General features: G+C 41.0%; 1 protein-coding gene across 1 annotated transcript; it reads right to left on the minus strand.

Annotated features, from left to right (window-relative positions):
• Positions 1 to 636: 636 nt before the first annotated feature.
• On the minus strand, positions 637 to 24474 carry FAM20B (FAM20B glycosaminoglycan xylosylkinase). The gene is made up of 8 exons (XM_065674093.1): positions 23866 to 24474; positions 19189 to 19711; positions 16385 to 16471; positions 13862 to 13971; positions 11518 to 11689; positions 8755 to 8946; positions 6528 to 6587; positions 637 to 4379 (listed from the first exon to the last, which is right to left on the minus strand). Exons 2-8 carry the CDS (start codon positions 19563 to 19565, stop codon positions 4148 to 4150), a joined length of 1230 nt encoding a protein of 409 aa, XP_065530165.1. The 5' UTR covers positions 19566 to 19711; positions 23866 to 24474; the 3' UTR covers positions 637 to 4147.
• Positions 24475 to 25146: the final 672 nt, after the last annotated feature.

Below are 25146 nucleotides of genomic sequence, written 5' to 3' on the forward strand. Positions count from 1 at the left end.
TTTGGGGTGTCCTGTCCCCAAGAGCTGTACAGCTCACGCAGCCCTCAGAAGTACAGAGCAGCTCTCGGTGGCTTCTTTGCCTTCCAGATGTCTGAAATTCAGAACTGTGAGCATCGCCTCTTACCTCGGAAGAACTCACTGCAGGGGGTCATTATGAAAGCAAGCTCCGATACAGCAAGGTTAAACCCCTGCACTCTGTGGGAACAGATTTTGATGCCTGTTTACTTGCCCCATCTTACAAAAAGCTTCGAAAAGCTAGCCATGAACACCTGCCAACCCTACATCCATCTCTTGCTCCACAAATGAAAGCCAGCCTACTGGGACACGACCAAGAGATCAGTGTAGGTGCCTGGCAGATGCCAGGCCACAGGATGCACTTTCAAAAGCTGTCTTTTGAAAGAAGACCACTTAAAGCTAGATGTGTTCTCTTCACACAGAACAGAACACATGTTTTTAAACACATCTTTGCTTACCAGCAAGGCTATTGCAAACAACCTGGACATTTGACCCCATTCTTGGATATACATGACTGGAATAAATGGCACTGATAACTATTAGTGAAGGCATAACTGAAATAGCAGTAGCAGAACACTCTGAACAGTCAGCCCAATACATGTCGGATCGAGAGAGAGAGACTTAAACAATCCATCAATGTTGCTTTATTAAAATCTTTATTCACACAATGTCGCTTTATGTGGAATCTGACCCTGGGGGATACAAGTAGAAAGTCATGATTGCATTCTGTTTTCTTATTAGCAACCTCCATTTCTGCAGCTGCTCCCAGGGGCAATCCTCTGACAGCTCCAAGAGGGGTGTCTGTTTTGAGCATCTTGCTCCAGCTGCCACAGCAAATAAATTACCTTCTTAATAAATTAGTATTTTTCAGTTGAAGTTTGTTTGGCATGACACACTCCAGTTCATTAGCTGCTGGAAGAGGAGCAGACTTCCGTGTCTCCTCCAGCCTGACTGCTGACTTCGGAAGGAGGAGATAAATAGCAGATGGCTGATGATGCTCTCTTTTTAATTAGTTCTTGATTTCTGTGCTTCAAGCGCTCCTATATTACTAATATCCACAACACAATCATTTTGTAACATCTGGAGCCAGCGGATGACAGTGTGCACAGTGAACAAGAATTAGAAGATGTCATGAAAACCTCATCAACAGAGCATAGCACCTGCCTCACGAATGACACTTTCTCAGAGATTCAAGCAGACCCTGTTCGCGTGTGGATGCTGCTTCTTATTTCTCAGGGTTCCGTATTTGAACAAATCACTGCCAAAATGCCAGAGATTATCACAAGGCTAAAATCAGATCTTCCTGATTCTGGGTAAGAGAGGAATTTCTTCTTCTTTCCTGCTGCAGAACACCATTCTCCAGTGGTGTTTACAGGGGCCAGAATCATCAATATGACAAAAAAAAAAAGAAGAAAAAAAGCAACCATTTCTTGCTTCCTCCTACCGATGATGCCGGACTTCACGCCTTTGTTCATGTAAACCAACACACTGCTTTAAATCTTTGACATTCGTACTGGGGATAAACTTATCCCCAGGTTCCACCTAACAGCAATAGCTTCAGCTTAGAGCCCTGTGAAGAAACAATACATAAGTCCTGAACACTAATTTCATTTCATAAAGACAGAAAGACTCTTTTTGGAATCCATTATTAAATCAAATGTAAATGATCACGAGTGATCACATAGAAATCAAAACATCAAATTTTGGTAGGTCTTTTCCAAAATATTAAGTGCTCATGATTAAGCTCAAAGAGAAGAATATACTTTTAATAATGCTACAAGCCATTACCATGTGCTTCACCATCTACCCTTTATGTAAATCAACTTAAATTTCCTGGGAAAGAGTTTATGCCAAAATGCCTCAGTATGAACCTATTCTGCTTTAGAATAAAAGCATTCACTAACCACCTCTCACTGCTGCCCACAGTCCTTCCCACAAATGTCTCACTCAACCACTGAAATCTAATGGGCAGCCAAGTGACAGGCCAGCTCAGCCAGCGAGGCCCCAGGGCAATCTCTGCACGGCTCCTGCCCACACTCACCATCAGCTAGGCATGCTCGCTTCTGCCCTAAGGAAACCTGCAAGGCACAGTCCACACTGGTGGGTCCTCACTGAAGGACCATGGCTTCCAAAGCACATGTTGTGTTATTAAGTACAACAATAAACAGGCACTAGCTTAACACCAGTGTCCTAAAAGTTGTCTGTGCATTACAGTCCTGACTGGTAACACCAATAAATAACTCCAGATCCCATCCTGGCTCTCAGGTGGGTATGCGATATGGCCAGGTCCAGAACAGTTCTAGAAGAACATAAAATTCAGTTTAACAATTGCATTCTACTTTCAAGATACTCTGCTCATGCAATGACTAAAAGACTCCAATAAAACTGCATTTACAAAATAAACTCTCTCACTTATACCTCTCTGATCAGGTATAGCAGCAGGTGCAAGAACAGAAACAGCTCTTTATCTGCCCCCCAAACTACTCCAGAGTTAGACAGGTTTTGACAGGCAAATGAAGGAAAAATTCTTAAACTGACATTTTGCTTCTCTTGCTCCCAAGTCCAGTAATACATAATCACTTTGGGAAGTGAGCTCTTTCCTTACTTCTAAGGACCACACTCTCTAAACTGAAAACTGATGCAAAGCTGTTAAATTTGGAAATGTAATGATAAAGCTGATTCCCTTTTGGGGAGACAGATTCAGACCTACCACATGTGTGACAGGTTTTGCACCCACAAGCTTATCCGCAATGCAAGCTGACACAGTGCTGAAAGATGACAGGACTAGCGCTAGATGAGAGCTACAAGTCTGCCCTGAAAGCCAAATTACACTAGCTCGCTCTCTATGTATGGCAGAGTCATTAGGAGCGAGGACCCCAGGAACATTGTCAGAACATTGCAGTAGGGGTTGCAGGAAGGCAGAAAACTTTCTGGAAGTGCTCACAGCTTCAGAGCTTAGCCACAAGCCAGACCAGCTAAACGGTGAGACTGAAAAACTGCTGGTGTTCCAACAGAACAGCAGCACTCAGCTGTGGTTATAACATCAAGCAGGAGGAAGCTCTCTCCATATGAAGACCATGGCTCATGGTTCTCTCCACTCTTCAGGGCCTTGCCCATGGCTGTTGGTTACTGGGGAAGTTTAGCAATACACCTCTCTTTCCTCAGTACAACACACACAGATGCCCCACATTAAATAGGGCCTACAGTAAAAGCAGCACGACCTCACTAAATAGAACCTGCTTCCAAGGACAGAATCTGTCCTCCTTCTTCGCTACAATATAATGAAAATTTGGCTAATATGGGCACAGGACTGCAATGATATTTTCTCTACCCAGACCTTGCCAGATTCCATAAAAATGGAGAACAGTGACAGGACACATGAAAACTTACTATAACCCCTTAATTACCAAGTGCTGTATAACCACCCTGTCCTCCCCTATATCTCCAACCCTGTGGATAAATCTTTGATAGGACTTCAGCAAAAACACTGAAGCATTATCACATGAGGCAAACCCCTTTCTCAGCCTTTTATCAAGGAAAAGACAACTGAGCAGCAGAGGTCCCCTCTCCCACCCCTAATGGCATTCAGAAGAACATCCCATCCCCGGTGGCGGGGTGGCAACTCTTCAGTCTAATAATTTATTCACCACTTCCTTTTTCTCTAAAGAAGCAGTAAAATGCCTAACCAGCTCACAGCTGATTATGTACAACCCTGAATCACACAAAAACTCGCAAGAGTATATGCGGGGAAGAGAAGGGCAGAGGATCGTACTGTTCATCTCCATTCGTTCCCTCTAGATTCGGTCTACAAATTAGTGTCTGTATTCCACACACTTTCACCAACACCAAGCACCACTTTTAGCCAGTGCAATGCCCACTGCCGGCAATGGACACACACCACAATGACCAAGATGCCATTACAAGTACTGAGCTATTCAAGGCTCCAACTCCCCACCTCTCACTGCTGTCAGCCCAAGGTAAAAGCCAGTGTCACCTCTGTTTCTCTGGCTAGGAAGCTTTCCTGTTCATTTCAGTTCATCTTGGCCGCAGCCTTTCTGAACTGATTGTGCTGTTTTTCTATCACTTTTCTGTTTGTTTGTAAAAAAGGAGTTTCATCTGTGTTCCACTACAATTACAAATGAGACAGAGTCATCCTGTCTTCCACCAGCACAACATCTGGCCCAAACTGGTCTGTGCACTGCTTCACTGTAGCCAGAATGCTGAGAAGCCGCTGGTCTAGGGCATCCAGATGAGGGTCAGAAAGCACTGGTGAGATGGGGTCATGCGACATAGCAGTCTTTAAGGCAGACTTCAATGCTCCATTCTTCAGGTAATTAAGTCTGTTCCAGGTAGAAACCCGGATGCTGCAAAAGAGAGAAACGAACACGTCATCATAGCACTGTCAGATGAAGCCCCGTCAGCAATACCAAAGCCAACCTCTTGAGGGAGCCTGTCTGACCAAGAGCGGAGCCTCGCTAACAACATGGTTTTGGATGGGAGGGTCCGGGTATAACTGCATTAGATGCAGTATCTAATTGGAACTTGAAAACGGAAGGTGAAGAAGAAGCTAATTTGAGTTAATTCTTATGTCATATAAACCCACTTGCAGCTGCTAGCAAAGAAGTTCTTCAGTCTTGAGGCCTCCCAGACACAGTTTGAAAAGCAAAGAAAATTAATAGTCTGGTTGCTAATTCAAACACAAAACTCTTGTCACCTCAGGAAGAGTATCACTGAACAGCAATTAATCATGAAGAACAAAAGTCAGTTGACTGAACCTCCAAGAAAGTGAAGACAGCAGTGATCTTTCTGCTCCACTGGCCATTGAACTTGTTCATATCAGCCCCCTGAGTTGTTCTGTGAAGTTCCTTAGGATTCTCTCTCAAATTTTTGTGGTTTAGCACCATTGTTCTAAATTCTTGGCAATTAATGGACTCTACAGAAACCAGCAATATAACCATGTGCTGTAATAAACAGATAGTTAAAACAATCATGCGTCTTAATTTTTATATGGCATTTTGCCTGGTATCAGAAAGAAAGGATATCTGAAAAGCAGGAACTGTGAATTTATGTATTACATAGATAAACTCCTTTTCTGGTTGCATTTGGGAGAACCTAGATGAGAAAGATTCCAAAAGATCCTCATAAAGTGGGAAATTACATATGCATTTAAAATTACTATAGGAAAACTAAATAATTTGAAAATCATTTAGTTAAACTGTTCTCCATATGGATTCTAAACGAATCTTGCAGAACACAGGCCTGATGTGCTGTAGCATGCATAGACCTTTGCTTAGAGCAAGCAAGGGGTGAGAGCTCAGGCTATCTGCAGAATTCCCAGGTTTCACAGGTCCTGAGGAATTCAGGAGACAGAACCTTCCAAGGACAGGATAAAGGGACTCAACTAAATGCTTTATTTGGAAGGCTTAACAGAGTTAATGTTATCTTGAAGTAGCAGAAACAGAAAACAGGTCAGTATTTTTCTTCCTGGAACTTTTAATAGAATGGTTTGAGTTGGAAGGGACCTTAGAGATCATCTAGTTCCAAACCCCCTGCCACGGGCAGGGACAACTACCATTAGACCAGGTTGCTCAAAAGTTGCTCTAAGCCCTGTCCTACCTGGCCTTGAACACCTCCAGGGATGGGGCATTCACAGATTCTCAGGCAACCTGTTCCAGTGACTCACTACCCTCACAGTAAAGAATTTCTTCGTAATACACCAACCTAAATCTACCTTCTTCCAGTTTAAAGACATCGCCCCTTGTCCTATTACTACATGCCCTTGTAAAAAGCACCTCTCCAGCTTTCCTGTAGGCCCCCTTTAGGTGTTGAAAGGCTGCTATAAGGTCTCCCCTCCGCCCCGAGCCTTCTCTTCTCCAGACAGAACAAACCCAGCTTTCTTAGCCTGTCTTCACAGGAGACATGCTCCAGCCGCCTGATCATCTATTCATTAATGAGAAGTAGCAATGGCCTGGTGAGAGAGCAGACACAGAAAACAGAAATCAACAAGTCACAGCTTCTAAAAATAAAACCACAGCTCAGAGGGCCAAAGCAGAAACAAAATCCTGCAAAAAACCTACAAATGTCACATTCAAGGAGCACCCTGAGCAGTGCTGCAATCTTGTTTAGAAAGAACATTTGGCAATGAAGGTAGTTAAATTGCCAGACATGGCTAGTTGTTAGCTTCTGTCAGGGAGGACTCAAACTGTGATGTGAACTTTTATTCGGCATGATCTGGATGGTGACAGCTGCAGATGCAAAGTACCTGTCATCCTGACTAAGGACAGATTTGAACCAGTGAGCTGGAGGCAAGACTACTTCCTACAGTCTACCATCTGATTTACTACCCTAATGAAAACGTAATTCTCAGCTTCTTGAGCAGTGACAATACGTCAAACAAATACAGTAAAGCAAACATTTTCAACTTGCCAGAAGGCTCCAAACTTAATTACATTGCAAACCTAAGGACAGCAATTGCATAAATGAAGTGAGCAGCATCCCTGCATTTCACTTACATGCAGCACTGATAAAGAGGAGCCAGGATGCTTCTTTCATCCAGGGCAGGATTTCCAAAGCTGAAAAGCAAAATTAAAATCAAGTGAACCAGGTGAACTCCTAATGCTGTTCTCAACATCAAGAGATTGGTAAGGAATTAAAAAAAAAATAAATAAAATCAATACTAGACAATTCCATGCTCCAACAGATGAAATCATTTAAATTAAAACATAAACAGGCTATGACCAGTTACAGGTATAACCCTCAACAGTGTCAGCTAATGTACCAGGTAAACGGAAGCAACACTAGCGTACCTACTTCTTTATCAGACCACGGCACCTTAGAAACAAACTTCAGAGGAGTTTTGAAATTGAGCTCATCTTGTGAAGCAAGGGAAAGGAATCATTGGGATTCTGGACATAGGGAGCAGAAGTGTTGCGTGTTTGACACAGCTAAACAGGGAATGAATCAAATAGCAGCCACGTGCTGCTTTAGATGGCCAAGCTCAGATCAACAGTTCAACTAACAAGGTAATCGACTTTAATATTTCACAATCGTACTTTCCAAGGGAGGCCTGCCAAGAGGATTTCATAGTATTTTAAGCTTCATATAAGAAATGCTTTCTTCTGTATTTTTTTAATAGTTTCACTCTCCTCGTAATACCATTTTCAACAAAGAACTTTGCCCTCAATAAAGATAACTCACTCTAGGAGCCTGGCATTACTCAGCGCAAATAATTCTGTTATTAGGAGCTTTAAAACTGGAATAAGCTCCCTGCAGCACCAAGAACATCTGGACAATGCTTAGTCACGTGATTTAGTTTTAGGGAGCTGTGACTAGATGATTCTCATGGGTCCCTTCCAACTTGAGATCTTCAATGATTCCATGAAAACCCTGTGCCCCTATCCCTTATCTCAAAGGAGCTGAAAGAATTTTACTTAAGCTTTCAAGAAAACAATTTATTCCTCGGCGTGCAAAGCCCCACCGGAAAAGTCTTCATAATGTTACAAGCATGTACCATAATGAAAGGACATGACCTTCAACTACTGTGTTCACTTCCAGTGCCTAATACATTAACTTCCTCCCAGCACGCTGCCAGAGCATTATAGAAAGACCATTTTTCCAAATTCAACTAAAGCAGTCTGAAAGCAGCAATAATTCAACAGTCCCAAGGTAGAATACATCCTGCTGACACAACCAGAGGAGCGTGACTGAACAGGCTGATGCATAAAGACAAAATATGCAAGTCAGCCACTGCAGACAAATGAAAAAAAAAAAGAAGGAAGCAATCTACTACACGAAAGGCAAATGGCGAAAGAAATGGTAACTCTAAGCCTTCCAAGGATCTGTCTAGACCAGAGGTCTCAATTGCTGTGTACACTTCATACAAGCAGTATGCAAAGCCACTGTAGAGCACAGCACAGGTACTGCCAGAGTTAACCATCAGAAGCTGGTCCATCCACAGAAAGGGAAACTCACTGCCACTGCAAATGGTAGTGCCCATTAGAATTAAAAAACATGGGAGTCTCCGGACTAAATCATAAGAAAATGTAATATGTTATCTCTATTTTTAAAGGTAAATTAAACAAATTATGATTTAAACAAGGTTGTATCTTCAATAGGATTTTTAAATTATACTATACCAGCCACATAGAAAAACTGTAGCAAAGACAGAACCCACATTTAAACACATACACATAGTAAAGTTAGGCCTCGAGAAGGACTTCTCATCAGTTCTATCTTCAATTTACACATTCAACTTTTTAAAGTCAGAGTCCAGAAAGCAGGGAATTTCAATTTATTCAGAAACACATTCTGAAATATCTACTTTTACTCTGGAACTTACTAATAGTCACTGTTGAATAATAAACCATAAGTCCTTAATCTTTCATTAATTAAAAGCATAAAAGAGAGGGGCTTTTCTGAGGATAGGAAGAGAGACACAAGCAAACTTTTGAAAGTGGCTTGGGGAAAAAAGGTCTTACTGTGCTAACCTGGGAGTTTCTGTTGTTTGAGTAAGACTTTGCCAAAAGCAGTCATAGTATCAAGGGTACAGAGCAAGCAACACAATCTTTGAAGGACTCTACTATCTGATGAGTTATTTCTGATAAGAAGGAAAGCTTTGGATCTTTAGCACAAATGGTATTAATGAAAAAAAATTGTGGAAGAAAACAGAGGTACAGAGCAGATAAATGTTCACCCTTGTGCTCACCATTGCCTGGCCACCAGGATTTCCTTTACCCTCACCTTTTGGCATTATCCAAGAGGATGAGCATACTGGCTCCTTCATCATCCTGGAAACTCTCATAGTGATGCCTGTCAGCATTTCCAATCAAATAGTCAAAGATAGCAGTATCAATGATATCAAGGAGACGAGGGCCCGAGTCATATGGTGAAGTCTTCTTCACAGCATCACAATAGCTTTCATCATACTCCCACCTGCAGGCCATAAAGAGAAAACAAATCAAACCTTCTAAGAATACTCCATCGTTGCACAGCAATGGTATTTATAGCTGCCCCTTTATTCACATATGAGTGTAGTTAAGGCTATATAAAGAAGAACAAACTAGACAAAAGTGGTTTAATAGAAGAGTAAATTCTTTATTAAAGCTCTAGCAAACAGAGCAAGCTATAATTTCAGTGCAAGGCTACACATATCCTTCCTACAGAAAACAAGGGTGGAGTTTGCTTCATCAATTCAGCAGTGGTTGGGCTGCCTCACAGCAAGATTACTGTCATGACTTGTCTCCCTTAACTTCTAAGGACTTCAAATCCTGCATCTGATTTGATTGCCTTGATCTGCTTCCATGAGTCTTGCTTTCCAGCAGTCCTTTTCATTTTTTCTTTCAAATACAAATAAGCTCATCTTGGTTACTAACAACCACCTCCTATGTGTTCATTCTAGCTCATCAGTTGTCACTTCCTTCCCTACTTTCCTTCAACAGTATCTCACCTTCTTCTCCACTGGCAAGATTTCAAGCTTCCCTCTTCTCTCCTCTCCTTCTACATGTAACCTAGGAATGTAGTTCCATTCTCATAACATGGATATCATGTCTCAATTCTCCAGAGCTAGGATTTGAAATTTTCTCATGTTATTCCTTACAGTTTTCAAAGCTGAAAGGACTGAAACGATCCTTCACAAAATAGCAGTTAAGTTGGAAATGCCTTAAACCATCTGTGACTTAGAAAAGAGGAAACACAAGCTGGAGAGACTTGTTGACATGCTCAAAATTGCAGAGGCACACAAAAGCAGGGAGAAGGTAAGAATTTGACTACTAGAACTGCCGCATACCCCACCTCATCTTCTAGAGGTCTGGAGCCTAAGCTCCCAATGTCCCATCTTTCCTCCAGTTATTCAAATCAGAGCGGGCAAAAATTTATCTTCTCAATGTTTTTTTCAACATGTCCCATATGCTCCACAATCTCTGTCTCTAGTTCCCTCTTTCTTTTGCATCAAGGTCCAACCCACATTCAACTTACAGCACAAATCCACCAGGCAAAAGTCTGAGAACGTAATCCTCTTTGTACTGGATACGTTTCTTTTATGCTACATTTCTCTCTCCCTCGAGTGTTTCCCTTTCCCTCATTTTACTTCAGATCAGTACTTAATCTCCCTGCAACAATTTTTCAGATACATTATGGTCTTTCTTCTCATTTTCTATTCAGTTGTTCAAGACAGACCTTTCCCCGACATTTATTTCTAATCATTTCTATTGTATTATCACAGGACATCAAAGGTCAGGGATTTTATCTATTACACTCCATTAAAAATTATGTACACTAATGTGACTATATGAATTATGTTCAAAAGGTCAACTCAGGACAGAGTAGAAGCAGCTAGATCAGGAAAAAAAAATTCCTACAGAGTTCTTTCTCCATAATCACCAGACACAGCAAAAGGAGTGCACAACATCTAGAACATTTAATTCTCCTGATGCTCTCAAAGTGAAAAGCGCAACACGACAAGGTGCAAAACAACAGAACCATGCAATCCCGGTTGAATGAAACAAGGAACAAATAAGTTTAAAATACAATAAATAGCAAATCAGTGTAGGTATCAGGGTAAACTCCTGTGTAGGTAGGCAGTTTATGATAAAGTCTTTCAGAAAAGAAACGCCTCCAAGAAATTAAATCCATTCATTACTGCAATTTACCATTTTCCATATACAGCTGATTTAGACCTGTTGGAAAGGAGATAACATCTGCTGCTTAAAAATCAAACTGTATATTTAATACTCTAAAACAATTCAATTAAGCATTTGGATGAGATTCTTTCTCAGAACAATCACGTCATTGGAAAACAATTGGCATTTTATATCAAGGACTAAAAATCTCTTTCTAGTGTCTTGTCAAGGACTTGGAAAAATTTACGAAGTTCAAAACCATTTGCTCTGGTCATGGAAAAAACATCTCCAACACAACTACTCAGACATGTTACATCTATTGTACAAAATTGCTAGATCCCATGTTTGCCTTTCTCTAAAAGCATTTCTTTAGATGCTGAGCATATTAATCAAATACACCAAAGTATTCAAAGCAAAGAACTTTCTGTTGCCTACCTGCTTTAGCTAAACTAGCTCCACAGCTCTTAAAACAAACTACAAGGACCATGAAATCAGGTCTGGCAGAAAACAGCAAAATGCTACCAGATTTTAATGGGCCAGAAAGAGGCACAGTGGCAAAAGAAGGTCTAGTGGCAAAAGATGAGTCTTGGTTTGCCCAAAATCAAGAGTTTCAGAGCTTGGAATGACTGCATAGTGGAGTTCTGTTCCAGTGAAGAAGTAGGAAAAGGATAGCACTTAGTATCACGGAAAACAATTGAGATTTCTTTCTTGCTCAGTTTAATTTAAATCCCCTCCTAGACTTCTAGACTTCTCTGTCTGATCAAGAAAGCTGTCGGCAAAACTCTAGGTTTTGAGAACACTTGCTCCTTAATTAGGCACTGTATTGCACGGGTAGTTCTAGTACAAATTATTGTGCATAAAGAATAATCCTTTCATGTTCTCATACCTGGCAAGTTTGCCTTCACGATAAGTCCTGCCCCATGGGTGCCGATGTTTCTGAAGAGGCCAGACATCTGGAAGCCACAGGGTCACTGACCCCTCCATGATGTCACCATCTGCACAAGCTGGTTCTGTTTCCCGACAGTAGTAGCACTTCCCATAGAAGCAAGTGTTATTACCTTAAGCAAACAAACAAAAGAAAGAGATACTAAAAGAGCAGAGCTTAATCCAAAGGATGCCAACTGAAATTCAGGTGCATGTTGTCGCAGCAGAGCCTTCCCTGCAATAGGATTTCACTGCGCTTGACCTCATGTTTCCTACCTCTGAGGGGGAGAAGCAAAATAAACAGTTAACTATTCATTCAAAGCAACATTAAAGACTAATATTCAAAGGAGAGAGTAACTATTTTCTATTGTTTCTATCACACTCAGAGTTAGTACAAGACTGTACTATAAACAAGGTTTTGTGATCCCTCCCTAATCCCTAGAACCTTGATTTTGCAACCTTAGCACTTGTTCTTTTAAAATTTCATACTTCATGTGTCAGATTTCCCACTTTTTGAAAAAGTTGGCAAAAAAGAAGTAAGCAAAAGAACACTGAGCAGAACTCAAATGGATTTGCAGCCCTGAGACCTGCTACCCATCTCAGTTACTTGAGCTGACTTGGATGGGGAAACACAAGCAAGCTGTCATTCTTACAGGAATGCAGTTCTGTCGAAGTTTCATGAGTGTCTTCTGACAAGGAGGGGCACAATGAAACCCTGCACTTTTTAATTTGTTATGGTCTATGTTGCCTGTAGTGGAAAGAAATCTATGTAGCCTAGATTAACGTTTTTAACTTAACCCTTCACCTTTCCTTTGCCAAGTTATTTCATACTCACAGATGTTCTTCCAAAACATTCTTCACCTACGTCTCACTTCCTTACGATTCCACCTATTCCCCATCCTTTCTTCCTTCAGTTTTACATTCAATATCCCCCCAAAACCCTTAAAGATGTGTTTTTCACTTTCCATCCTTACACATCACATCCTTACACATCCCTTGGCCAGCCAGCACTCCTTTGCAGTCCTCCACCCAGACCCAGCTCTTGTGCTCCTTCTACCCCACTCAGACAACCTAAGGACATCACAGAGGTGATCATTAACAGCACAGAGCTTGCAGTAGACCAGATCTCTCATTTGTATGGAAAGTCCTGCAAGTCTCTCTTCCTATCCATGGCCTGCAGCAGGTCTAGCAAGAGACAGAATTCTTCGAGATTCTAGTTGCAACTCTAGCAAATCTGCACTGGGTACGCGTGAATTATCTTTTCTTCTAAACCTCAGAAACTTGGTCAAATTTGGGTTGACAAGAGACCAACCTTCTCCCCAGACCCACCCATTTCTTTGGTTCATGCTCTGCAGAGCAGGCAGCTCCAAGGAATCTGAGGAAAGGCAATGAAAATTTCTGCAACCTACTTTTCAAGTCAGCATTTCTGCTATAAAACTGCTTAGTTATCTTGGCTGAAATTAGAATAAGTAGTCTGCCTGAGGCAGACACCCAATGTGAATGCAAAGAGTTGGGCAAGGCAGACCTATTCTGATCTGAAAGTTACACCTTATAACTGAAAGTGTTAGGCAAACAGTAGGTGAGACTGCCAATAGTGCTCATAATAGAAATATACACAGGCACACATATTTACCAGCTCTAATGAATGACCATCTCTAGAGTCTCCTTATTAGAAAAAAAGCCAAGGACAGTAATAATTGGATATTTTATGAAAGCCTGAAGGAGTTAAGACTGCAGCCTAAGTAATTTCTTGGTGCTTAATGACCACCTGGTAGGAGTTCACATTAATAATTCCCATTAAGTGCCCTTCACAGCATTATTACTGTAAACAGCATACGGAAGTTCTGACACATTTAGTTATGAATGCTCAGCACACTCTGATGTAGCACAAACAACATCTAATACCAACCAACACATCAGCTCTATAAATTATCCCAAATCACCACTACGCTCGCGTTAAATACAATTCATTTTCCTTCCTTCCAGGTCCAATCACAAACTTTTCTAACCACCCCTGACAGCAGCAAGAAAATTCTTACTTAAAACAAATCACATCTGTAACAGCAGCATGAGGGAACATAGAAAAGTTACAGAGGAAAAGATACTTGGAGAAAATCAACTCCTCCTCCCTACCAAATGGGGATATACAATAGCTATGATCTCTCTTGGCACAGAAAGAGACTTACCAGCTTTCTGTATCATAGTTAATTGTTCTGTAACTGTGTCAGATTCCCATGGCTCACTTTCCCCATTAAACATGTTGGGTTTTTTTTTACTGGCTTTCACATTTCATGGAATCCACTTACCCACAGTCATGAAGGTACCCAGAAGCTGCTCTGTGGCTACTGGTTTGATCTCTGTACGTAAATTCACAAACCTGCCAACCACCAGTGGAGCTCGTCGGAAACCCAGAATTCTGATTTGGGATGAAAAAACGTGACATGAGAACTTGCAACATAGGCAGCAGTCCTAAATTAAAACAAAACCACAGCCTCTGCGCCATCGTCTAAAAATTGAGATAACTGAGAACAAAGAATAAAGTTGGAGCCCTGCAGCAATCTCTTTTTCAAGGCAAAATAAGGAAACTCATTTTTCTTAAGTGCCTGGATGTTAAACTTGCTTTACAGGCCATCAGCAACAGTCCTTAATTACAACATTTGCAGCAGAGCAACAGAGGATGTGCCATGCTCCAACTCTCAGAAGTCAGACCTCATACCAGAAATATCCATCATCTGCCTTGTATACAGGCTAAAGCAGTAACCGTATGGCCTTTAGGCCACCTGGAAAACTCATTTATAATTTGTGGGGATTACTCTCTATTAAAATGTTACATTTAAGCCCAATTCAATTATACTTGAAAGTAAACAATCAAGGAGTTATTTTGTTTGGCAGGAGAGGGAGAAGGGAAGAGAGAATGGTAGAACAGAACTGAATGCCCGAGAAGTGTCTGGAGAAAAAAAAAGGAGGTGGTAAGAATAATCGGAAAGCCTGGATCACAAGATCCAGGTTCCACTCCCATGTCTGCCATGGCCTTTGCTCTGTGACCACAAATGACTTGGGGATTTGTAATGGAATTTTGAAAGTGCTTAAAGGAAGAGTACAGGCATCAGTACAATGTCAGTCCCAGCCTTCTTAATGTACTTTTGGTAGCGCCTCGGTAGTCTTTGCTGTTCAGAAAAAGAGACTGAAAAGGGACTGTTTCTTCTGAAAAAGGGACAATCTACATTCCACAGAGATACTGGGAGAGTCACTTTAACAGCTGCACAGTATTTCTGGTTTTAGATAGCCAATGAATAAGTCCCCTTCCGTAAGTATAAAATACCTCTAAGAAAGGGAAACACAACATGTCTGCCTCAACAAATCATGTATGCATAAAGACAGAATTTATAGTCAATACAGAGAGTAATGTACAGTTTAAGAAATGCAAGTGTTCCAAGGAAATAAACACAGAGCTTAAATCTGGAAAACCTGTCCCTGTTTTCCATACCCACAGCTGAAAGGCCACTATCTGGGGTAATACAGCCTCCCCATTAAGGGTAAACAAGCAATATGATTCAGATCCTTCTTGAAACAACGTAACTGTCACCATGAAAAACAAAGGTATGTGCTAAAGTTATGTGGGCAGGTAGCTTCTGCTAAGTATTCTTTAAGAATATAGAGGTGCACATCCACAAAGAGGAGAAAAGCCAGAGGAACAAGCACAAAACCACAACCAATCAAACAGGGAGAAAGAGCAAAGAAAGAGGGGTCTGGATGCTGAATTTTTGCTTTACAATGTTGTATCATTGTATCACTGCTTTTGCAGGGAAACTAAATTCTGTATGTTTCCTGAAAGCACAAATGAACACACATCTGACCACATCATCTCTTCTTGGTCCTGAAATAACCTGATTTTGGCCCACCACCTCAAGACTGCAACAGCAGCAATGGGTATTACACAACTAGTTATCACCAAACCTCTCTAGAATTACTAATTTCCATTGTCTATGGAGTAAGTTCCACAGATGAGTAAGGACTAACAAACTTATCTTTTACCACCTATGAATTCAGTCAACCATAAGTCTCTAATTTATGAACTGAGAAATTTCAGTTTAAGTTCAACCATTCTATTTTTCATTATATTTGTCCCTCCTCCTTCTTTTTTCCCAGGATTTTAAGTCTCTTCACCTAAGAATTTCTCACATGTGTGAAGATAATTAAATCCTCTCCCAAGTGCCAACATAGTCCTTTTATAATGAGGAGACGAAGACTCTGCTCATTTATCCGAGGTGAAACTGCACCTCTAACAGTATGTCATAACTATTCAGTATTTGGTATTTTCTGTCCCACTCTTTGTGCATCCTGTAACTGTTTTTCTTCTTTTAATTGCACATCTAGCTCAGGTCCACAAAGCCATCAGGGCACCCCTGAATACAATATATGAATAGCTGGTTTTCCTCTAGAATGCACTGACTCATATTTAGTCTAGACTAAATTGTTAGTCTAGATATTAGGCTTAACTTTTTAGTGTACCGGATGTTAACTTAGCACATACATTCAGCATTTCAGACTCCTCCACAGGATTTGGCTAAGCTCTTTCTTCCATATAATATTATGTATCAGTGGTTTCAGCGCTCATTCTCCTTTCTAAAATTTTGTGAAAAATCTGAACTTTAAAATCTTGCAGAGATGTTTGAAATTAATTTTTATTTTTGGCTTCATTGTGGCATACTGACAGGTTAGAAGTAGCTCACATCTGAGCTGTATTCTCTAAGGAACCCCTCTCCCCCCCAGCTCTGACAAAGCATTTACCGGAGACCGTAAAACCAGGTAACCCAATAATTACATACCTGTCCAAGTGAAAAGCTGCCACTTCTGCATTGTGTCTGTCATAGCCAGCATATGGTTCTCCTTCCACTACATAATCCCTGGCATATCTGTAATCGAAATAAGTCAAAGTGATTCATGCAAGATTTCCATCAATGTTGCTGTTCGGAGTAACAAGACAGTGCTATGTTAAACAGACTCTGAATCGCTTTCAAAATGATTGCAAATGGGTGATGAAAAAATATTAATGACATTAAATAGCATACAGACTGTTGAAGTAGTAAATAAGGGGGAAAAGGTCAGTAATGTACGGTGGTCTCAAGAGCTTCAGAAGCAGTGCCCATTCACACGAATGGGTTTTAATTCAGCCATATGCCAAATCACATCTAAGAAGAAAGCACAGACCCAGCTACAGAACAGGGGACTATTTATACTGGAAAGCAGCAATTCCACAAATGATTTGGGGTTAGAATGGATTACAGATTAACATGAAAATGCAATATGATATTGTGGAAGAAATGCCAAATGCAGTCTTCAATAGCTAGAAGATCAGCAAGCGTGAGCCTGAGAACAATACTGGATATTAAAAAGACCCTCTATTCTGGTGGAGAAAAGACATAATGAACAGCAAGAAACAGAAATTAGACAATCATTACAACAACAACAGTATTATTTTGGTGAAGTGGTGGGCTTCCCTCCCTTCCCCCCCCCCTTTTTTTTCCTTTAATAAATGTTACTTAAATGGTCAAGGCAAACACAAATTCCAAGACTCATTACATGAATCAGGTGTAAGCAGCATGCTTCCAGGTGAGCCTAAAATACCACAATCAATACCAAGCGAATGGGTGAAATTCAATACATTTTCAAATAAAGTAAACCCAGATTAGATTACTTATTTTCTCATTTCCATTAACATATCAAATTGTGTAAACTGGATTATTTCCAACAGACTTGAGGTTCGAGCAGTAGCAGCAAGTGTAAGAGAAGCCACAGTGATGTTTTAACTCTTCCCAGGGAATATCTGTGGCAAGACAACATTCCATTTCTTCAGTCTGAGCAAATGCTTTACCTTCTGTGCAAGGCAGCTCAAAGGAGAATTAACCAGTGCAGGATGGTATGGAGATTTTTGGGAGGAAGATCTGACAGAATCCTACCAAACTGGAACTTACACCAAACAAGCATATTATTTCACATACACCACTGGCATGTGATGGTAGAAACTATTAAATCATTAGTAACTTCATCTGGATTTCAAGGAATTTTGAAATGAGACAGCTAACTCTCAGAACGTGTCCTCCGAGTCTGGTCTTTTGTATGTACTTACAGCAGGCTTTTGAAAACATGGTCACATTTTAAACGCTGCTGAGATAAAAGTTATTGGTAAAACACAACCAAATTCTTGCTTCCATGCATAGTAGGCATGTAGTCCTTTCTAGAGAAAAGGTAACAAGAGAATTCATTCTTCCACAACCAGTAAGTTTTCTCAAAATGGTTTTTAGTACTAACTTTGCATACCTTTCAGGTCAACAGCTAGTTAAATAGACTATCTTGCAATGACAGAACAAGACTCTACCTACAAACCTAGCTATTCGGCAGTCACAAACAGAACACAGGTCTACCAGTATGGCTAGGGCCATACTGCCTAGCACTCCTATAAACTGTCTAGCGCTCCTATAAACATTCCCAGCTGCACGTGTCCCTGATGGAGCATAGTCACTGAGTTAGCCTGCACAGACATTCTGTTATGTGAATGTAATTTAATGCCTGGTGAAACACTTTACAGCACTCACTTATAGAGAAAGCACTATAGAAATGCCATGTCCTGTTACTGCATTTATTGGATGAGCTGCCTGTCATACCACCAAGTGAGTGAAAGGTTCATACTCTAAATGCTGCCTAGCCCCACAGCGAAGCTCCAGCCAGACCAGTGGTTGACCAACAGGGCTGTGAATTCAAGAAGTGGAGGACAGACTTTTTTTCCCCATTCTCTAATTATTTATTAACATGAAAGAAAAACTTCGTGCTTGCTCAACCCAATATGCTTTGGAGGGAAACGTACTTATTCCATGATGACAACGCTTTACATTTGCAGCGCAATACGATGAAACGCACCTGCCTTTTTCACATTGTTTTCTTCTCCTTTTCCCCTAAGGCAAACAGTTCAAAAAGCCTGACAGATGTGCACAAGACTCTTTATAAATGTTCAATCATGTCAAATTTCCCTGCAGATCAATGTAAACAGAGGCCATACCAAGGAAGTATTACTGCCCACCCATTCTTACATTGCACCTCCAGTATTCACTGTCAGCAGACAGGAAATCCAGGAGCTTTCACTCTGACCTACCACGCCATTTTTACAGTCTTCATGCAGCTACACCAGACACCCAGATCTACTTTTAGGACCAGTGTCAACTTTCAGTCCTTCCCCGTTCTTGACCTGCATTCTCTCATGGTAGTTTGACATGACCCCGATGCAGAAAGAATAGGCAAGACTTGTCTCCACACTGCCAGAACCTCCACTTCCAGAATCAGAAAGATACTGCTTAGAATCATCAGGTTTAACCAACACTGCCCCAGGACTGAACACAGGGATTATTCTTTTAACCCAGCGACAGGCTATTTCAAGCATCAAAGCTATACAGCCTGAGAGACAGCTGGCACAGCAACCTAATGGTACTAGAGCACCAGCAAGGCTCTATACCATCTGTCTCACAAACAACAGGATAGCCTTTCCATTTACATGTAAGTTTGTAACTTAAACATTAATGCAATATCATGGAGATAAAACATATACATAAATCAGTTATTAACTGAAGGAAATATTTACCTCTTGGGTTTGAAGACAACCTTCTGTCCTCCTTCAAGGATTAGCAAAGCTTTCAGTTGGGTCCCTTTGTATCCCACATCAGCTTTTATTATTTTCTTGGTTGTCATGGCATGCATAACAGCCCCAAGCTCAGGTGTCTCTTCGGGATACACCTCCCGGGGCACCACCCACTGAGCTGCAATCTCCCAAGGGGACTGCAACGTATGGTCCAGTCGGGGGTCCAGTTCTACATGGAGGCTTGCCATCATACGGTGAAAGGCGCGCTGGTCTTCCCGGTTGGCAGCTGAGGTGTCCAAGTTGTCAATGAGGAAAACTTTAGTGAAAATGAAGATGACAAGGAGGATGGCCAGCAGCACAACTCGCTGCTTTAGCTTCATGGTGACCCTTCTCCCCTGACCCTTTCTTCCAAGTGTTACAGGAAGTCTATTGGAGATCAGGGCGAGGAAGGGATGTTAGTTAATGAATTTCATTCATAACTTGCATTGTGAAAGATGTATAACCACTGAAGCATCTTCTGGTACCCCTAAAAATAAACAAAACCCACAAAATAACAGAACTGTATTACTGCAGATCCCAGCAAACTCAAAATCAAGTTTGTGCTTGGAACATAATTCCGCATTTATGTATGTTTGTATCCTAAAGCCCAAACATTTCTGTTAAAACACATGGGGTTTGCTGTCCTCCTGTAGTTCTTCATCAACCTGCACTAAGCAAGAAACTGCCTTATAGCATATCTACACAGCTGAAATCATAACAGCTGCGACTACCATGGGCAAGGCTTTTGCAGAGAATTGTTACACAAACACGTTTCCATTAGTAAGAGACCTGTGACCAGTTCCATGACCTGTGGCCTCCTAAAGACTTGTCCCTCAAGAGAAAGCTCCCAGGTAGATTTTCTGACATCTGACAACCAGTGAGAACAGATGCACAGCCTAGTTTCCTAAAGGTACAAGACATAATAAACTAAATTTGTTTACTGCCTTCCATTTGCTGCCGCTATAAATTACTCAGCTTTTGGCCTTGGCCAGTACAGTGTTACCATGTTAAGGACCATGTAACACACAATCAATTTTGTTTCAATTATGAGAACAGGAATTATCTTCATAATATTAGTTGAATGTAGTCAAAACCCAAATGGAAACAGATACTAAAGCACATCCCTGAGGAACACTCAGAGGCATTGGAGATTTCTCTTTGCACAAGCTATGCTAATCATGAAACCCATAAATGGAACCCTGAGCTGTGGCAGGACTAATATAGAAAAGCCTTCTCATACGATTTGGTAATGAACGTATAAACCAGTCATTATTAATCATGTCACGGGAAAAACAAGCTGCACAGGCTAAGTTAATTTACCAGCAGCAACCAAAGGACACCAGGCTATGACTGGCCAGCCACACACAGGTCACAGCCATCTTCAGTGTCTGTCTGAACACTGAATGCTGCTTGCAGAGATCACAAGGGTACAACATTTGAGGGGTCTGAGCATACTGTTGAGGTACATATCCACTGAAGATTAAGGTTGTGGCACACAGCAGATAACAGTAAGGCACATCCTTTGAGCAAGTCATGAGTACAGAATCAGTTTTAGCACTGTGTAAGAGTTCAAGTATAAAAGCAAGTGCAAGACCAGGAATAACTCTGCAGCACCTTAAGTAAATTTACATTAGGTCTATGGCAGACCCACCCTACCTCCCAGCTAGGTGGCTCTCCCACTCTCCTGTGTGACACTGTTAGCATTCAAACAACCCAGCTGCAAGGCAGCTCATGATCCAGGTTGCCAACCCACCTAGACATTAACCACCATCTTTGGGTTGTGTGTGAATTACCCATTGTTAGTATTTGAGCCCGTGCAGAGTTTATCATCTGGCTACAAAACACTGCTAATGGTGCAAATCAGAGACAAGGGAGGGCAGCACAGCAATTCTCATAGGGGGTGATGACCCATCAAGTGTCTACAAAGCCTAGCTATCTATAGAGCAGCGTCATTCAAAGAATGACCCTGCCCTCTATGTACTTCCCACCTTCATGCAATGAACTCCATGAAAGACCTGATCAGTGTTAAAGCCCAAACACTTTTAATTATTAATTTCTGGCTTCAGCATTCCTTCTCTTAAATCTGGTTCCCAACATAGTTTCACAAGCATCTGAGGAGGGTACACCAAGAGGCCAAGAACAAGTGTTTCTCCTGGCAGTAGCACTAGCGATTATACATGCAGGTAAAACTATGTCCCAGGCCAGCCCAACAAAGAATAAGCAGCTGAACCACTTAGAAACAGCCACAATGCGCCCCACCAAAAGGGACAAGGAAATCCAGTAACAAACTGTCAGATGTTCCTATTTTCAAAATCACTCTTTTCAGCACAGCAACCAAGCTGAGCATCACTCAACTTAGAGGTGACATGCTCTGACAATGCAGAAGCATGGCTTTTAGCTCACTTTACCACCCAAAATTTTTCTTCCGTCATTGTCCTGCCTCAGGTGAAAGCTCTGTTCAGTTTGGCTTTTCCTAAGTTACACATTTTGCCTCTTAAATACTTCCTGTAAAACCTATCCGCTAAAACAGAAAAGAAAGTGAAAGTTTCCTAATGAAAATGAGTCAAAACTGAATTGTGAACAAGTGGCTTAATGTTAATAGAAACCACTTGAAGCAACATAAAAACCTCAGGAAGGGCAGAGTGTAGAGCGAAGAGTGAAAGAAAGCTGCCAAGTTTCAGGGATGCTTCAAACCAGTACCGTTTAGTCTCCTGTTAACTGTGTAATACTGATTTTAATCTATCGGAAAACGCGTGCTTGTGCTAATAATGAAAGATAACATCACATGTTTATATGGAAATTAAAACATATTATTGTTCTTCTCAGTTCTGTTTTGCTCATCTCAGTTCAGCCTGTATACCTCAAAGAGCATGTCAATCTGCATCTTACACACTGCAAGGATGAGATTGAAAAGCACAGATAAGGAAAATGTACTTGACCCGAAAGCCCCTGCTCTTGGGAGCACAGACACACCCAGAAGGGGAGCCCTATATACTACTACTACTACTACTATTCTTAAATTTAAAAAAGCAAGCAAAAGAGATCAGGCTGTAATCGTACCCTCCCATTACAACATAATTTCACCTCTTTAAAACTTGCAATTCTACATCACTTTAAACATTGCCGTTATTTGGATCTGCTTTCATTCATTTTTAAAATCCATTAGAGTTGATAAGAAGTTACACAGAACACAGATCGTTTCAGAACAGTTACTCCTCATTATGAGATACGTATACACATGCACATACATATTAAGAAAGCTTCACAGCCCAGCACTGGCCAACTGAAGCACAGGACGGAAATGTTTCATACCTTTGGAACTCAAGCTGGGCACTCACTTTCCTAGACTCATTTTCAAGAATGCTGAGTTTCTATAGGGGTATTCTTCTTGGGTGGTGGGCGGGAGATTATAGCTACACCATCACTTAAATTAAAGACCATTTACTTAGCTTATCATTTGTGACAGCTTTGAAACTAATGGTGGCTGAAATACTCCAATGCTGTAGATAAAATTACAGGGAAAAAAAATAAATATTTAAATATTTGCTGGTGAGTGGGCTCTGACTTTTTACTGACATCTGACAAAATGAGTCATCAGCTGCTTTCCTCCAGCAAACAACAAAACACCCTTGAGGTTGCTATGCAATCGATTTCAGAGGCTACCTGCAAAGCCTGCATATTATTCCATAGGTGCTGACACTACACTCACTGCTGTACCAGATAACACAAATTAATCCCTTCATGAAGATGTTTACCCCAGAGAGCAAGAGTTTAGGCTTTATTGTTTTAAATTCAAGATGGCAAGAGCGACAGTGTTGAGGTGATGTAAGAAAATTGTAAAGAGTTTGGGAAGAAAGCAATTCGAAGAAAAGGACAAGACTTCAGGAAATACCTGGATAGGAAAAGAGGATTATGAAAGCTCAGGAAGCCTGACGCTGGTCTTGGAATGAGGACAGACATGGGAAAGGTGGCCACAGAAACAAATTAAATAATAACAGAATCCCAAAATCTTGAAAAGGACAAATAGCATGAGCAGAACTCTGGAATGAAGGAGAAAAGGATCTAGGACAACAACAAAAGTAAGCTCAAGGATAATCTTTGAAGAAGACCCAAAAAGGAAATAGTTCTAGAAACTGGCACGTTGACAGGGTAAGGAAAGGGTCTTCATGCTTGACAAAGAGGCAGAGGAACTGCTTACTCCTACGTAAAAGTCATGGGAATATAGGATGCACAGAATTATAGTAGATGCTCTTTGAACCAGGAAGCATTAGAGAAGGAAGAGCCGAGAGGAAGTTTTCCAAAGTCAAGTGTCTGACTAGAGCTGATGTGATACAATGACAGAGCAATCCCTGTGTACCTACAGTCCCAGAACTACACGCATCCCCTCCTGCTGTTGGGCAGCAGCTGCTGACCTCTTACCAAGGTCACATAATTCTGAAAGTGGTTTGGGTTTTTTGTTTGGTTGTGGTTTTCCCCCTCCTTTTTTCCATTTTTTAACTTTTTATTTTTCCTGAGCTTCCGCTAGCATTATTCTCTAGCTAAATGGAAGACATTACTAAATGGAAGACATAATCCAAAGAGTTTTATTGCTTTACAACCCAAACTCAACATTCTTGTTACAGAAGTAAAGAAAAACCTCACCTCCCTCTCTACCATTTTACCACACTCCTGATCAACCTGGAAAAGAAAACAGTCAGAAATAAACAACCATCCCAGCTTTTTAATAGCGCAGTCATCTGGCAGGTTTGCATAATAAATGCTTCTTGTTTTTCACTATCTCTTTGGGGTATTTCCTGATCAATTTTGTTTCTCGTTACAACCAGGTTTGTATTCTCAGCAAGTCATAGAGTCAATATCCAAATAGCAGCATCTTCTAAATATCATGGTGGGGTCACTGTGCACACAAATGCCTGAACTAAAGCAGGTCTACTGGCATTAAACACCAACATCATACCACTTTACCATCAGTTAAAAAGCAGCATGAAACGAGCCTGTTACAAAGAACAGCAAATCAGAGCTACCGTAAGCAGTCTATCAAGTTAGCAGAGAACCGCACCCCAGAAAGCAATTTTTATTAGACTCACAAGATCAGTGCCATGTCACATATCATGATCTTACTTTTTATACCACAAAGCTAGAAAGCTACTATCTCAAAAACACTTGTGTTAAATTTGCAAGGATTTTATTATGCTCCAAATGACAAACAAGGTCTGAGGGCAGACAAAGGCTTAGTTTGTCAGCACAAGTACACAAATAAAATAATCTCAAACAGATGCCAATCTGAAATAAATGTGGTTAAGTATGCTCTAATTCCTGTTCAAATTTATGTTTTCTCTTCCTAAATATGCTGTGCCTTTAGGGTCTTCAAAAGTTCTCCAGTAAATCCTGAAAAATGCCTTGAAGAAACAGTACATACAGTAGTGACATTTTCCTCTTCCCAAAATGTACCCAAAACGATCAGTCTCACTAGATCAATCTTTCCTCCTATCCTCCCCTCTCTGGCCAACTCCTTGGCAGCTCATGCTTTTCCTCTTTGCATCAGCCTTGCTATTTCAGCTTTCACAGGCAGGCTTCCACAGACCTCTGCTTAGATTTTTCAGACTCGTTCTGTCACTTCTACTTTCTGCATGCTGCCTGGTTTGTGTGTGAGTTTGGTAATCCAGTGCACAAGGCTTCACACATATTTGCTTGTCTGCTATTTCTCCGTCTCTTTTTCTGTTAATGCGCCTGCTGTCTATCTATAGGCAAAATCTTTGTGACAGTCTATGCTCAAACTTTCCACAGGCACAACTGTATCCCCAGTTGAGAGCTAGAATATAAATATGAAAGATCACAAGCATTTTAACCACTGTATTATCTATGCCTGAAACCCTAAAAATCAGTAGCTGCCCAATATCTCACGTCTTCTGAGAGAAATTAAAT

Source organism: Lathamus discolor, chromosome 3 (assembly GCF_037157495.1).
Source record: "Lathamus discolor isolate bLatDis1 chromosome 3, bLatDis1.hap1, whole genome shotgun sequence".
Taxonomy (NCBI): domain Eukaryota; kingdom Metazoa; phylum Chordata; class Aves; order Psittaciformes; family Psittacidae; genus Lathamus; species Lathamus discolor.